We start from the raw sequence: 17,261 nt of genomic DNA, 5'->3' as shown, positions 1-17,261 counted from the left end.
CCATTCTCTTTCAGAGATTGAAATGTCTGGATGGATTGCTAACCTAAATTGGGCTAAATATAAGAAATGGGTTCACATGAAAAAATTAAATTGTTTTTTTACAACTTAAATAGTCTTAAAGATGCTGATCAATAACTTGTACAAGAATAAAACTGACAAAAGATCACATTCAAACAGCAAAGCTACAGACATTTAAAAGAAAGGGGAAAAAAAAAACTTACATCCATGACACACCAAGCAAAGTCAAGAAGATTATCGGGTAGTTTTATGTCAACGGCATCTATATCTGAGGAAAACCTATTAAGAATCCGCCCCACTGGCCGTACATCAAAGAAAAACTGCGGCTGCCTCATTACTGAGGCTATCAAATGGTTATGTAATCTTTTGGCAGCCTTTGCCATATGAAGCAATCCTTGTAGATCAGCTGCAATAGCTCCAACAACTGAAACATGTGCAAGGATGTGGTATACCCCAGTACAACATATCAAATAATACACGGTAAAATCTGACCAGATGTAACTAGCATAACTGTCAATTTAACAAGTTCCAAACCTCAGTTACAATTTAACAAGTTCCAAACCTCTAACACATTCTTAATATAGACTGACAAACCAAAAGGAGCATTCTGAAGTACAGCAAACTAGCATAATTTCAAGACACAAAACAGAAGCAAGAAAATGCAATACAGCATACATATAAGGGATCATGCAAAAGAATTACAATATTGTAGAGCCCCTACCCTATCAAAATAATCTATATAATCTTTTGGAAAAACTTTGTCCAATATTACATTCAACTACATACACTTCATTTTTGTAAACTACTTTTAGTGGGTGGATATTAATGTGTTTAGCAAAACAAAAATAATAATGTGATAATTATTATTTTAAGTTAAATTTTCATTTAACTTAAAAATATAATGCAATTGAGACAAGTATTTTTTTATGCAATTTGCAACCCAGTTAATTAAATATCCTACAGATCACAAAACTAATGGCAGAATTAGTAAGAATGAGTAAAGGTATATGATGAATTCTTTACATAATATATACAATAAATAAAAAAAATAAATAAATAAAAATTAAAAGTATCTATTGAATCTCTCATGCATCAAATGCAGTACTGCTTTACAAAATGAAATGACAAAGAATCCTGACTGTGGCTTTCTTTCTGCTCCCATGCCACAAGTACATCAATCATTCTTTTTAAGGAATGGGAATATTTATTCTGAGCAGAAGTCCCTCTTAAACTACTAGAATTTTTCTCAGTTACAATGACTAATGATTGCTTAAGGAAAGATATTACAATTTGTGATATAATCTTAGTAACAAAAACAACAAAACTTATAAAAATAGTTATTCTATATAAACCTATGTGATTTTTATTCAAATGGTGATATAGTTACTGTTGTTATTATCATTATTTTCATTTTAGATAGTTATCATCATCATCATTATTATTAAGTTGTTTAGTTAATATAAGGTTTGTGTATATGTTCTGTTCTTAACCCTTTAAGATTACGATTAACACCATTTTTTACCTGATTTTTGTCTTTCCAGCTCAAAAAAAAAAAAAAAAAAAAAAAAAACCCCCAAAGCTATACCCAAGGGGACGGGGTCAGTATTATTTGCAAGACAAGTTCTGGTACAACCCTGGAATCTTAAAGGGCTAACTGATTACTAAATACAGAACAATGTACAGTTGAATAAGTATTCTACTTTTTCTATTTATATGATGTACGCGATATACTTTCATTTGAGACCTATACCTGCTTGGAAGTCTGAAGAATTAGATAAGAACATCATATCACAAAATCAACCATTAAGCACACAACACACAAGAAAAAGCTCTTGAACTATTTACAACTACCTTCTATGTCAAAGGACAGTATGTATTTGCCATGTGGTAATTAAGCTAAAAATCATAGGCATAAAAACATAATACCATGAGTAAATCATAATTTAAAATAGGACAATTTCCTTCTCAAAATTTCATCTATGCCATTAATACCAGCATACAGTATGTCTTGAACCATGTTTTTGCCACTAGTCATTCACTAACACACCACACACACACACACACACACATGTATCTCTTATAGTGCTTCCAATACTATCTGCCGATTCTAGTTCCCCACTTGCATTCAACTGTATTTCTTTCAATTAGTGCTATAAATATAGTACATGCTTAACGTAATTCATTTATTTCCTTACAATATTCATGATTTAGTGGTTTTTACTATTATAGTTACTAGTTAATTTTCCTGTATAACACTATCTGATTTATGTACATTTTAACACTTCAAATACATAATAATATGAAGACAGAAAGATACAGAATTCAAATGTAAAAAGAGAGGAGAATAATGACAACCTGAACATGCATACCATAAGAGAATGAGCCACAGTTCTCATGTGTATTTACTGCATCCTACATCTCAAAAATAATGCTCTCATTACATACTACTTTCATGTCACCTACAAATATTACTTAAGCTCAAAAGAAAGAACATCTTTCAAGGCATTCCAGAATCTACAATATACTTAGGAGATATTTTCCCTTATCAAATTATGCAAAGAATAACCTGAGGCAGAGCTTAGAAATAACTGTACACATCTAAACTATAATGGTGGGTCTCTGGTATACTACAGTACTTCTGGTATGAAAGCAACATTATATACCTTAGCAAATTCCTTACAAAACTTAAAACTCATAACTTCTTGGCTTGTGTCATCATCATCATTAACTCAAACACCAGCACTCATTTCTTTCCTGTGCTTTATTTTTCAAAAATTTTTACTCATCTCTAGCATTCTGTCTCATAATTCTCATCCTGTACTGGATATGTTTGTTTGTTTTGTTTTTATTGTGTTTTTACATTACATGGAACCAGTGGTTATTCAGCAACGGGACAAACGGTTTTACGTGACTTCCAAACCACATCGAGAGTGAACTTCCATCACCAGAAATACACATCTCTCACTCCTCACTATACTGGATATGAATGCTCTTTAATATTTGAAAGATTCAACCTCATTATTTTCTATATACAAATCCCTTTGCAACTTGGCATAAACTCTGTTTTCACTATTTTTGTTTTTCTAAGGTTGATTCTCAGTCACACCTCTCTTGATGTATAATGCATGACAATAAAAAAAAACTTGTGCACTGTTTTGAAATCTAATTACAGCATATATTTAAACTATATACATATAGTATACAATGTATCTACCAGGATATGTTCATAGGCAAAAGTAAATTTAAACCCTAATGCCATTTTTACCAAATCAGCAATGTTAAAAAGCTAAAAACACCTTCCACCTGGTCAAAGGAGCTCCTTTTAACTCACATCTTATAGCAAATCAAATGAAACCAAAACACTGTGGGTAAGCAGGAGAAAAAAATCATGCAAAATTTCTCAGTGGCATGCATACAAAAATACAGACAATTTTACATGTCTGTTTCAAATTCTGGAGGTAATAGTAGTTACATACCGTAATGAAACACATCAGCCATGAGCGAAGAGTCCAAGGCAAAACACTGTCAAGTGTATCAACATCTTTGCTGAATCGGTTAATCAAACGACCAACAGGATTTGTATCGAAAAAACTCATTGGCAAATGCATAACATTGCTGAGAATGTCGGAATGAAGTTTTGCCCCGGCCATAAGAGTACCAAAGTACAAAGAAAAAGCTCCGGTCAGGATGAAAAGTGCTGAAAATCAAAAGAATGGCATTCAATCTTATTCATTTACTACAAAACTGATCTTATTAGGGAGTCAAGAGAGGGGTTAAAATAAATACATATCCCAAATACAGTATACAGTACATATATCATTACATGTATAACATGATCTGTAACACCCACACAATTATAATGCAAACATCTGACTTTTTTTTCAAGATGTTCTGAATTTCATAGCATAAACAGTCTTAAAAATGTATAGTACTGCACATTAAATTTTAAAATTTACTACCCATGAGGAATGGCTTGATAAATTATAATTTGTAATGATGCTGTCAAATTGTAATAAAACCAATGTATAAAACAAACAAAATACCTTATCCCAACTGAAATTAATCTACAAACAACTCCATAAATTATAGTGCCAATTTGTTTGTTTTGCCTTACAACACATCCAGATGAACATCCTTAAAAAAAAAAATCCTAACAGGGGAACAGAGCCCCAGTGCCATAAGTCTCAACTGTAGTGTGAGTGTAGAAGAAATCAGCACCAGCAATAGCCAGGTTACCTGGCTATGAGTCTTATTCAATAGAAATAAAAAAATTAAAATTTAGATGTCCAAAACTGACTCCCATATTACCAATTCTGGGAGATTAAACTCAGATTTTTCTGGTTCATCACAGGTTCCACAGACAGAAAGATCTAATGAGTGGCAAATTCTCGGGCATACTCTTTTGCTTTGACTTTCCTGATGAAACCTCTTAGTAACATTAGGTAGTTGGGATTTGGGAGAAAACCATTTAGAAGACAGTTGGCATAGTGTGGTAATACAAACTAAAGTATATGCTGATTTATACTACAATTTTCATTCTGAATCAGGTTTGGCAACACAAAGAGTGAGCGAGGTTGATGGGCTGAGGCATACTGAAACTTATGGCACAGGGGCACTACTCACACGTTGGAAACTGGCTTTCTTGTTCTTCCTTGGGAGGTTTATCTGGGAGTATTTTTTGGTAAGCAAAATTTTACTTCACACTAAAGAATTACGTATATATGATCATACTAATTGGCACAACTGAATCATCACTGACAACAAACCAGTATCTCACAAATATAAGAGAACCTGTCATCAACACACCATACAGTAATCTGTGACCAATAGTGTCAACATAAAATGTTACTCACAGTTTTTTTCAAAAAATGATATTGTTATGATACAATAAAGTTTCATACATACTTACCTGGCAGATATATACATAGCTATCGACTCCTGTCGATCCCCGACAGAAATTCGAATTTCGCGGCACACGCTACAGGTAGGTCAGGTGATCTACCGGCCTGCCGCTGGGTGGCAGGACTAGGAGCCATTCCCGTTTTCTAATCAGATTCTCTCTTCCACCTGTCTCCTGCGGGGAGGCTGGGTGGGTCTTATTATTATTATTATTAATAGGTGTTAGTTGGGTGGGTCTTCAATCGTATATATCTGCCAGGTAAGTATGTATGAAACTTTATTGTATCATAACAATATCCTTTTCATACATTCAACTTACCTGTCAGATATATACATAGCTGATTGACACCCTTTGGTGGAGGGCAAGAGACAGCTAACTACTGACTAGACAGGTAAACAACATATGTTGTAGGTATTTATAGACCTTGGTTCCTCTGTTTCTAGACGAAGGGTTGACTTCCTAGCTATTGCATAGGAGTCTGCTTCGTCTCAAGAGCCTTAGCAAGATAGTGATCTGTGGCCAAGAGTTCTTGTGGGTCTACCGATGGGGTCTTATCCCACTTACTCGGTCGAGCTAATTGTCATTTGTCAATGGGTGCTAATCTGCTTATATGACAATATGCCTATGCCTATTGGCATAACTAAGGAGCGCAACACCGATCGCGATCACCTGTTCCTAACATGAGGGTTCGCGCTAGAATTGAAAAAGAGTTATCCCCCAAACTCCTTTCAAACCTCAATAAAATTCACTAAGTTAAAATAAATTCAACTCATTATTAAAGGATCAGTGTCGGCTCCTTATCCCAGCAACGTATCCGCTGACACGTATAAACCAAGAGAGAAGGATCTCTCGTAGGTTAACTTGACGTCCTTCGTGTAATGAGCAGTCAACACATCGTTGCATCTCTCATATGTTAAAGCTAATATGTCTTCCTGACATATTGTTACGAAAAGAACAAGAATTTGCAAAAGCTCGCACTTCATGAGCTTTTAAATTCTCAGCTGTTTGAAGGTATCATCAAGTCACTTATGAAGTGCTTTAGAGATCACCATTGTTTCAAATAAGAAAAGACTAGGACTTTCTTTGAACTGGATCTCATCTGGATGAAGCCTAGAGCCTGGCTTGCGCCTGGCTGGCGCTTTGCGCTGGTTGGCGCCTCGCCCTGGCTGGCGCCCTCAGGCGCATCCTGTTTGCCAGAGCCTTGCGCCTGTTTGGAGCCTCGCGCCTGCGCGTGGCTGACTTCTCCCCACTTGCTGGAGCTTCGAGCTTGTTAAGAGTCTCGAGGAAAACTGACGATGTCCACATCGGACACTTTTTCCCGATTTGTTCGCCTCTAGCGCACTGCGCCAGGTTGGAGGCCCGCTCCTTCTCCTCATCAGACAATTACAGTGTTCATATTGACTGTCTTTCTCTGGCGTCTTCATGTTTTGGCATTTGGCGCCTGACTGGCGCTACATTGTCCGAAAGTCCTGAAGATCCACCATCGTTTATCAGGAGACTGGAGAAGGGTGGAAGAAATTCTTCATTTGAGCTTTTGGCCTTTCCGGCAAGGGGAGGGTGATTTTGAGTCAGGCTACATCCCAGTAGACGATAGGAAATCTAAAAGTCCGAAGAGACCAAGTCTTCCTTCGAGGAGGATCCTTATTGAATACTTCCGTTGCTAACGAGTTCTCCTCCTACATGTTGATGAGTTTTCTCGTTGCAGAAGCTTCCCTATCCTTGCCCGACGGAAGGGAAGGAGCCTGGAAGTTTGAAGAGATTCTGAGCTGAAATTGGTAGGACTCCGATTTCTAGCTCTATAATGTATCTCTCTGAACCTTTTGGGAAGTAGTTTGAGCCCTCATCGTGTTCCCAAGACTCTGTAAGGTAAACGTTTAAACCTTGTCTTCTTCCCGTAGATGACGTCAATACATTACCTGGACAACGAAACCTCTATCTGAAAGCGTTGATCCAGGAATAAAAGGCTTTAGTTCTTTTGCCAAACATACTATGCTGGCCAGAACCCATTGCCAAGTCTTCATAGAATTTAATTCCGGATTTAAAGCCCAAAATTTCACTTGTCCTTTTGATCGTTTAAGACCAAGAGAAACATTTGATGAGGAGCAGTTCCATCTTGTGGAACACGGAATCTGAGGCCCAAATTAGGATCCCATTCTAAGTATAAGATCTCCTACTCTTATCATATGGAGGTATTGTATAAGATCCGAAGATCTAACCCTTAAACGCCGAAGCGGTAAAAATCAAAAACTCCCCCGAATTCCGGAGCCGGTTTTGAGCGAGCACGGAAACGGAAAAAATAATTTTTTCAAAAAATCACAGCGCGCTTAGTTTTGAAGATTAAGAGTTCATTTTTGGCTCCTTTTTTTTGTCATTGCCTGAAATTTAGTATGCAATCATCAGAAATTAAAAATAATATCATTATCATATGGTAATAATGCGATATATGGTAGCAAAAAAAAAATTCATACATAATTGTATTAAAATCACGCTGTGCAAAAAACGGTAAAAGCTAACGAGTTTCTTTTTTTTTCGTTGTATTGTACACTAAATTGCAATCATTTTGATATATAATACATTGTAAAACAATAAAAGCAACACCGGAAAAATATTATCACAAAATGATGTACGAATTCGTAACGCTCAGACGTAAAAAAATGTTTTTTTTTTTTTAAATTCACCATAAATCTAAATATTGTTCTAGAGACTTCCAATTTGTTTCAAAATGAATACAAATGATTGAATATTACGATACTTCAAGAGTTTTAGCTTACAATTGCGTTTTTCGACCATTTCGGTAGAGTCAAAGTTGACCGAACGGGTTTTTTTTTCTATTTATTGTGATTTATATGCAAATATTTCAAAAAATGAGAAAAGCTACAACCTTCAAATAATTTTCCTTTTAATGTACATGAAATTGCGCACATTTTCATATATAAAACTCTATGAAATGCCTAATATGAAACGGAGCAAATTTTCCGAGAATTCGATGTACGCAATTCGGAGTTTTATGGCGGAGAATCCGCGCGAGGAGGGAAGGAAAGTTTTTTTCATAAATTCACCCATAATCGAAATATTGTGCTAGAGACTTCCAATTTGTTGCAAAATGAAAATAAATGATTGAATATTACTAAAATATAAGAGTTTTAGCTTACAATTGCGTTTTTCGACCATTTCGGTAGAGTCAAAGTTGACCGAACGTGGTTTTTTTTTTCTATTTATCGTGATTTATATGCAAATATTTCGAAAATGAGAAAAGCTACAACCTTCAATTATTTTTCTTTTCGTGTTGTATTCTACATGAAATTGTGTACATTTTCATATATAAAACTTTATGTAACGGCTAATTTAAAAATGGTGCAAACATTACCACAATCGCACGTATGATTTTTTCGGAAGAGATACCGCACGGACGTAAGGAAAATTTTATTTTTTTCATAATTCACCATAAATCGAAATATTGTGCTAGAGACTTCCAATTTGTTACAAAATGAAGGTAAATGATTGAATATTACTAAAATATAAGAGTTTTAGCTTACAATTGCGTTTTTCGACCATTTTGGTAGAGTCAAAATTGACCGAAGGTTGAAAATTTAGTCACTTATCATTTTTATTTGATATGAAAATATTACATAACTGATAAAAGTTACAATCATGAGTATTTTTTGTTGTATTCTAAATGAAATTGCGCACATTTTCATATATAATACTTCATGTAACGGATAATTTAAAACGGTGCAAAAATTATGTCAAAGTGACGAAATAATTTTTGAGATTTGTCACTGATAATTTTTAGTGCGATAAGAAAGAAATTCGCGCTTGCGCGCCTGCGTAACGATTGTAAACAAAACAACGCCTTGATCCGTGAACTCCCAGCATCCCCCGAGGCGCGTGATTTAAAAGTTTTTGGCTGGTAGGCCTATAAGTATTTTCCGCGAAATTTTTAAAAAAAACTTTTTTGAGCCGACGTATGGTACGTCCATTCGGAAATAGGGGAGATTTTGACTCGACGTTTAATACGTCCATTCGGCGTTTAAGGGTTAATTCTCTACTTTCTCTAATATTCTTTGTCGAGACAGAGTATATCTTTTTACTGTGTTCATTGATAGCATAAAATACCAAGGTGATTCTTCCCCCTGAAAGGGAAGAAAACCATTATGTGGTTCACAGAGGTATCGGAAGAGGACAGTTTCCCCTTTCCATCTAGCACGATCTGCAGCAACTTATGTCTTTAACATATTTGAAGGGATTATCAAGCTTCCCTTGAAAAATCCTCTCATTCATATTTACTTCTGGTCAGTCTGCACGCAGACAGACTCAGAGTAGATAGGTTTTTCAGGTCCAATATTTATAATAGATTTGATAAAATCTCTACTCTCTTAGAAAAACCTTCCGACACATGCTGAGAGAAGAACGTGACCTCTGTGAATCCAACCTTTTTATTGCTAAAATGATGCATTCATCTTCTTCCTTTGACGCCCATTTATCTTAATATCTGTTAAGAATATATATAACTAGGGGAAAAAAGACTAAAGTTTATTCCCCTATTTAAATTAAAGATGGCGTATCTTGCTACCTCTCTTGTTTCGAGGAAAAGGAAGCAATCTATAAGAAGCTCGTTCGTCTTCTACCTTCCGAAGAGATCTGTGAATACTTTCCGCAGGTTCTCACAACTCTTTCCAATAAATGTTAAACATACGTTAACAGTTATTATCGTCGATCAAGAAGGTTCTCACGGACGTGCAAAATCACGCATCGAACGATCATTACGTTCCGTGTCTGTTTCCAAATAGGTTAAATCGTGCTCTGCCGAATTAAAATCCTTTATAATACCGTCACATTGTGGGTAACCAGCATTCATCTAGGAAACTCTTGTAAGGATAGTAGGAATTCTGTAATTAACCACGGTGTGTGCATAAGGCTTAACCGTAACCGTTATCTTAAGGGGAATTTTCTACTATCATTCTTTTCCTCGCCGAGGCAGAGAGAGATCCTTAGCAAAACGAATACGATGTTATTCATGTTTGCCTAAAAATCCCCTCAATTCGTGGTTAAATCACTGATTGTAGGGGGAATATACGGTGAACCATTCGATCCCTTAAGAGAGAGAGATGTAACCAACCGATCACGACCGAGAACCGGATGGTACTGAATTGGCTTACAATTACAGCCGTCTCGTTCACTGCCTGGCTGCATTCATTCTGAGTTGCCAGTTACTCCCTTCAATGAAGGGATATAATAAAATTATTCTCGAGCCTAAGAAAGCTCTCAATAATGCAAATTTAAGCCAAACAACCTTTGTTAAATACCGAAGCAGAGTAGGTATTGTCGTAACAAACCTTTTAAGCGAAGTCCTTACTAGGAAAATCCTGAAAGGATATAGATAATTCCGTAGCGAACCAGAAAGGCAACTATGGTATGTGTATATGACTTGTCATTCAGTAGTCGTATACACTAAGTCTTCTACGACATTCTTTCCTCTCCGACATGCAGAGAAAGAATGGAAATCTTACTCTCTTCGTTCTTTTCGTCAATAAACCCGAATGAGTATTAGTCGAAAGAGATCGCAAATGACAACCGAGGATCGAAGAGAATCTCTCCAGCTTTTATTATCTTGGAGATAAGTCCGTATTTTACGCCTTTCTTATCTGGAAGAGCCTCTAATCAATGAATGAGAGCTCGTACGAATCTTGTTCAACTTCCAAACAATTGCCCCTCTTTCTGTAAATGGTTGGTTGCATTATTTTTTAGGAGGAGGATGATTTTAATATCCTCTTACTAATACTGAACTAATTCTCACAATTCTGCTCTATCTTCCATTCCTCAAGTTGGGAGAAGATTGAGCAACCGGAGGAGAGCGCTTCCTTTCGAAAGGTGAAGGGCTTTTAGCAGTACCAACTCTAACCTGACAAGGGCTACGGCAGCCTGTGCTACATCTTGAGTCCCTCCCACCCTGCCAGAAAAAGCCGAACTTGCTCTTGCCTTTATTGCATTAAGACTATCCTGACAAAGGGCGAACGGCCGCCATGTGCGACAAAACTCCCTCGTCCCTAACAGGAGAAGCCTCGAATGTCTTTCACCTTTCGCCTGGAGGACTCTTGGCGGTTGTCAGGCTCTTCTTGTAGGAGAAAGTGCCTGGCGCTAAGCAGGAGTATCTTGCCTAGAATACTCCTGGCGCCTGGGAGGAGTATCGCGATCGGAATACTCCTCGTGCTCGGAATACTCCTGGCGCCTGGCAGGAGTATCGCGCTCGGAATACTCCTGGCGCCTGGGAGGAGTATCGTGCTCGGAATCTCCTGGCGCCTGGCAGAGTATGCTTTCCTAGGAGGAGTATCGTGATCGGAATACTCCTGGCGCCTGGCAGGAGTATCGCGCTCGGAATACTCCTGGCGCCTGGGAGGGAGTATCGTGCTCAGAATACTCCTGGAGCCTGGCAGAAGTATCGTTTCCTAGGAGGAGTATCGTGATCGGAATACTCCTGGCGCCTGGTAGGAGTATAACGTTCCGAATACTCCTGGCGCCTGGGAGGAATATCGTGCTCGGAATACTCCTGGTGCCTGGCAGGAGTATCGCGTTGCGAATACTCCTGGTGCCTGGCAGGAGTATCGCGTTGCGAATACTCCTGGCGCCTGGCAGGAGTATCGTGGTCGGAACACTCCTGGCACCTGGCAGGAGTATCGCGTTCCGAATACTCCTGGCGCCTAGGAGGAGTATCGTGATCAGAATACTCCTGGATCCTAGCAGACGTATCGCGCTTGGAAAGTTTTTCTTGTGCGGAAGGTTCCGCGCGCCTGGAAAGTTCCGCGTTCGGAATGTTCCGCTTATCCGGAAAAAGATTCCCGCTTGGAAAGTTCCGAGCGTCTGAAAGGCGATCCTCGCCTGGAAAGTTCTGTACGTCTGGAAGTTTCCGCTTGTGCGGAAGGTTCCGAGTGATTGTCAAATTCCGCTTATGTGAAATGTTCTGCACATTTGAAAAATATTCCCTTCTTCTTGGAAAATTCCAAGAGCCTGGAAGGCGATTTGAATCTGGAATCTTCCGCCTTCTGGAAGGTTCCGATCTCTTGTACATTTGTTCTTGCTTAGAATTCGACAATACTTCCATTTTCGACATAGCCCTCCCTTTCTTCTGAATGAGAAGGACTTCCATTTCCAATGAAGATCCTGGCTCATAGTGCTTCAGGCACAAAGGCGCCTATATTCAGGCCCTTCAGGTGCTTTGCGCCTCGTTTCAGGCGCTTTGCGCCTTGTTTCAGACACTTTAGGCGCATTGAGCCTCGTTACTGGAGCTTCATGCCCGAGGAGCTAGAAGCTTAAAAGTTATATATATATGTGTAATCACTAAACAAGATCCATATAATTAATTCGATTAACAAATATTCTTTAATATCTAATTCGTTCTTCTCTGAATAGATATATTTTCATATACACGTACCGATGAGGAATTTATTGAAATAACTATTTCAAACCCCATGGGATAGAGCCCCCTGTCCAGCTGTACGGGGGACGAACCCGGATAGGGCAATGCCTCTAACGCAACTGTTATCGAATTATGTCTTCTCCGTCTCTTCTGAGGTTCCGATAGCCAGACGAGATTATCTTGCATCTTCATTTAATCTACGCCGTTGAATTTCTTCTCCTTATTCGTCAAGACGATAATAATAAGGGGAACACATTGAATTAGGATCTTTCCAATGGCTATCCCTGGCAGTCTGGGACGTCCTACAGAAACCTGCCGAGGGGACGCCTGATCGGTGGCGATTCTCCATAACCTCCGTACGGCTTTTGACTTTCCTTCTCCTCTGAGCCAGAGAGCTTGGAAGAGGTCTAGACCTGAGAGCGAGACAGAGCCGATCAGACGCACCCTCTATTGCAATGGGGAACACTATAATCACTTCTTACCTTATAATAGCTCGTATCTTGAGCTACATTCCTTTATCTTCAAATTGCAAATGAATTTGTAGTTTCTGTGAAGTAAGAAGGTGATGAGGAAACAACACTACTAGTACTGTTAATATTCTAACTGCTCGTCAGAACGAGAGCTATTAAAGCTTCTAAAGAAAGCATATCTAGTTCTATGTTTTTCTGACTTCCTCAAATAGGAAGTTACCTTATTTTCCTCAATAAAATCTAACATTTATTACACTTTATCAATGAATAAATATTTATATTTCCCTTTCTTGCAAACTATGTAATTGTCTACCGAAAACTTCGGTAGTTACACATCCTCGATTCTTCGAAAACTTCGAAGTTAATTCATTAAAAGTTATAAAAAGTTATTAAAAGTCTTATGCCGAACCACCGATCCAGTACTTCCCTGTAAAAGTCGGCCCACAGAAGATCGATGGCGATGAAACACGAAAATCAAATCAGGAGGGAAAGTAAACATATGTTTACATTCCCAGCGACAGAGAGAATCTGATTAGAAAACGGGAATGGTTCCTAGTCCTGCCACCCAGCGGCAGGCCGGTAGATCACCTGACCTACCTGTAGCGTGTGCTGCGAAATTCGAATTTCTGTCGGGGACGACGGAGTCGATAGCTATGTATATATCTGACAGGTAAATTGAATGTATGAAAACTACCAACATTATTTTACAATAAAATAATTTGCACATTAAGCATCCTGAAATCCATACAAAAAAAGAATACTAAAGGGAATTGCAGTTTTATGTACCTCAGTCAAATGTGTCCTACGCTAATGCATTACTATACCGAAATGCCTACAAGGTGTTCCCAGATTATTTCACAAACAAATATGGTCAATGTATGCAAAGATGAAAGCTATTACCAAACATCTCGCATAAATTAATCCATAATGATACGTCTCTAGTGTATAAAGATAGAAACTGTATTAACTAACACAAAGGAACGTAAAGCAACTGAAGAACTGTTTCTGAATTAAAGGTGAGGGGAAGAAGGTTATATGTGTACTCCAGCAGCATTCCCACTGTTCATAAGCTGACAAGAAAGGGAGTAATAGTAATAAGATCAAAGTGAACTGGAAAAGGTTTTGATAAGGACAAAATGGCAAGGGGGTGGGGAAAGAAGTGACATTAACCTCTAAAGTCCCAGTTACTTTTATCATATCACATTTGACCTGTGGCATTTCTTGTTGTAGCAATGGCCCATCTCTCTCCAAACCAACATTTTACAGCTGTACACAGCATTATCCTAATCTGTTCTTTTTCAGCCTTTGCACTATCCACACTAATAATATGATCAGTAGCATTATCATTATACAGTAATTAACAAGATCACATAATCATATCTCTAGAACATCATAAAGTTTGCCTGAGATGAGTTGGGAAACTGAAACAAGGCAAAGATAAAAAAAAAAGTTTGAGCAAGAGAAGAGTATACCAAAGAACTCTTGAGATATATCTACAGTAAGCCAACCCCAGAACAATAACAAAAGCTACACCCAACTCAGGGGATCACCTCAACAGCTATTCCACTCTTACAAAACTATTTTTTTTAATTTCTTCTACTGACCCAAGTTTCATCTTATAAATCACATTCTTTCTTTAAATCATATTCTTCCTTTATCTATACTCCCTCCTCATTATCCTTCCTAATTGAATTATACTTAACTCAGTCTGGAGTACTAATTTTAATGTTCATTCACCACCTAATATTCTATATTAATGTTGCATGCACTTTATCAATTGCAAAACTGACATGCATGAAATTAATAACATATAAAAACAAGTGCCAACTCATGTACACACACAAAACATATAGTAAAGATAAAAAGCAAAGGACCTAGTCAAAGATAAGTACAACAATAGTTGAATACCTAAGTATGGATTTGAAAAGTTACAACTTTACATAATAGGTTCAGTATATCAGTTCTGTCTCTTACAAAGACTGTCTGCCTAAAAATACAATTGGGTAAATGTACAATGAATTCCTGAGAACAGTTCTTTGCATTTCAGTTTTTCAATGTATACCAAGGCCTATATGAGCATGTATACTAAGTACTCCACTTTAAAGATAAATTCTAGCATATACAAATATTATGAAGTTAAAAAAAAATTAAATACAAACCCATCATTTACATTAGCTCACACTCATGGCCTTTAAGAATCATAGACACTTGATTTCTAAATGTAAAGATTATTTGCAAGTTGAATGGCTACCACTTCTCATGTCTTCTAATGGATAAGTTAGAATAGAAAACTATTGAACTTTTCATGCAGACTAGGTTTATAGTTGCAAGCAATTAGCAGGGCAAGGAGATGGGACATTTGATGTAAACGATGGGTTTGTTTCAAAGAAATTGTTCTGCTTCCTAAAAATTACATTTGTTTCATAGGAAACCATCACATACAGTAGCCTGAACAGTGATGCAGGTGGAAAGAACAAAGGATTTGATTTAATGCTCAAGGACTTGAGATTTAGCAAGGAATACAAATTCTGATGTGAAAATTTGAGTTGAATATAGAACTTAGGCCAAAACCCAAGCACTGGGACCTATGAGGTCATTCAGCACTGAAATGGAAACTGACAGTAAAAGGTTTGAAAAGTGTAACAGGCGGGAAACCTTGCAATTGCACTATGAATCAAAGTGTTAGGAGAGGGTGAGAAGTAAGATGAAGAAAGAGAATTGGAAAGGAGGCACAGTAAAAGGAACGAAAGTGGTTGCAGTGAGGGGCTGAAGGCACGCGCAAAGAACCTTAAGTAAAGTCCCTACAGTGCACTGCATGAGGTCCACTGACGGCACTAACCCCCTACAGGGTCTGATGTGAAGAGGGAGGGAGTCATACAATAAAGGTCGAAACCCTGCAACAGTCATCAGAGTAAGGGGTTTGCAAATGCAGGTCCATACAACACTAGAAGTGAAAATGTGGTACAGGACTTTACTGACCACTGCTTGGAGAAGTTTAAAAAACAAATCAATGAATCTTCCAGCATTCAACTGAACAAATTTCTCCATAGGCAACACTCCTCATGAAGGGAAGCTGGCTTAGTTTAGAAAGACCCTATGTTCAAAATTTCTCAGGGTCCAAAATTACAGTTTCTTTTAGCTGGCAAAGTTGCTGCAGAGACTGGGGCCACCCAAGTTTGTTTAAGATTTTATTCTAGGACCCACTGATCGCATTATCTCCAACAATGAAATAAGTGAAACCAGGATTACAGCTTGATATCACATGCTAGACTGACAACAAGGTCAAGTTTGTTACTAGGATCATGGGGTGCTTTTATTTGGGAATGGTGTGTTACAGATTCCTGAAGACCTCAAATCTGAGATAATGGAATTGATAAGAAGTTTGTTGTCAAACAAATAAGTTTCAATAAAGTGGAATATATGTACTTTTGTTTAAATTCTGGCCCTTCTACATGATTTTTTAAATATCACTATGCACAGATCATGCTTTTATATTTTGCAATTTACAGAATTTAGTGAGATTCACATCAGCATTCAATATATCTCAAAATTGCAGATCCATGCACTAAAAAAAAAATTGCAATGCATGTATTTTACATGAAATCAAAATATGCTGATGTTCAAAATACATAAAATGATCCTTGAATGAAACCTATCAAGCATATGAAATTACCTCACAACAACGGAACAGAGCAGAACATTTAAAAATTGGAAACTGACTTGACTTCACCAAGAATATAAAATAAAAATCATACCACTCTGCTGTACTTCAAAATGCTTCCCAAATAAAACATGAAATTTCTTTTTTCTTTAAAAGTACTATAATATTATAGAAACGATGTCTGAGAACAGAAAAATTTATAAGGTGACTAATAAAATCTGAATAAACTATGAACTATTTATCTATCGAAGCCCTCTTCATAAACATTATCAATTCATCCTGGAAAATCTAACATTTTTACAAATTGGTTTGATTTCACTTTACTATCAAAGGCATAAATCATTGTACTGTACTATAAAATCATTACAAACTCAATGACTCTTTGTATACTTGTATTCTGACACCTAAATATACATATCAAAGTCCTCCATCATTTAGACTGACTTTTAAAAAGTTCCAGAACATGCATAAAAAGGTAAGGTAAAGTTTCTACTTGAATTTCTGACTAAATCACAATTTATCTAAATCAATATTCTGTTTATCTAAAGCAGTACATATCATAATTCTGTTTTATCTAAAGCAGTACATATCATACTGTTTTAAACACTATAACCAGAGGCTATATCACTGTAAAACTATTCCATAAAGTTCCAGTCTTATTTAAAAGAAAAAAAAGAAAAGAAAACCCTATCATATAGAAAACCAAAGGGACCTTACATCACCTACCTCATCTTTTAAAGAGAATAAAAAAAGAATAGTACAGAATAAGAATTAAAATTTTCATATTACTTTTCCAGA

The 17,261-nt window shown here is 37.1% G+C and overlaps 1 protein-coding gene across 1 annotated transcript in view; it reads right to left on the bottom strand.

Annotated features, from left to right (window-relative positions):
* LOC135196623 (multidrug resistance-associated protein 1-like) overlaps window positions 1–3,918 on the bottom strand; it is a 124,734-nt gene extending 120,816 nt beyond the window's left edge. The window contains exons 1-2 of the mRNA XM_064223463.1: window positions 3,495–3,918; window positions 222–442 (exon numbers count right to left, since the gene is read on the bottom strand). Of these exons, the coding sequence (XP_064079533.1) occupies window positions 222–442; window positions 3,495–3,516 (243 nt within the window). The 5' untranslated portion in view covers window positions 3,517–3,918. The remainder of the gene's footprint in view (window positions 1–221; window positions 443–3,494) is intronic.
* Between the last annotated feature and the right edge of the window lie 13,343 nt (window positions 3,919–17,261).

The sequence above is a fragment of the Macrobrachium nipponense genome, chromosome 18 (genome assembly GCF_015104395.2).
Source record: "Macrobrachium nipponense isolate FS-2020 chromosome 18, ASM1510439v2, whole genome shotgun sequence".
Classification (NCBI taxonomy): Eukaryota; Metazoa; Arthropoda; class Malacostraca; order Decapoda; family Palaemonidae; genus Macrobrachium; species Macrobrachium nipponense.
This window is presented reverse-complemented; position numbering and strand designations above follow the sequence as displayed.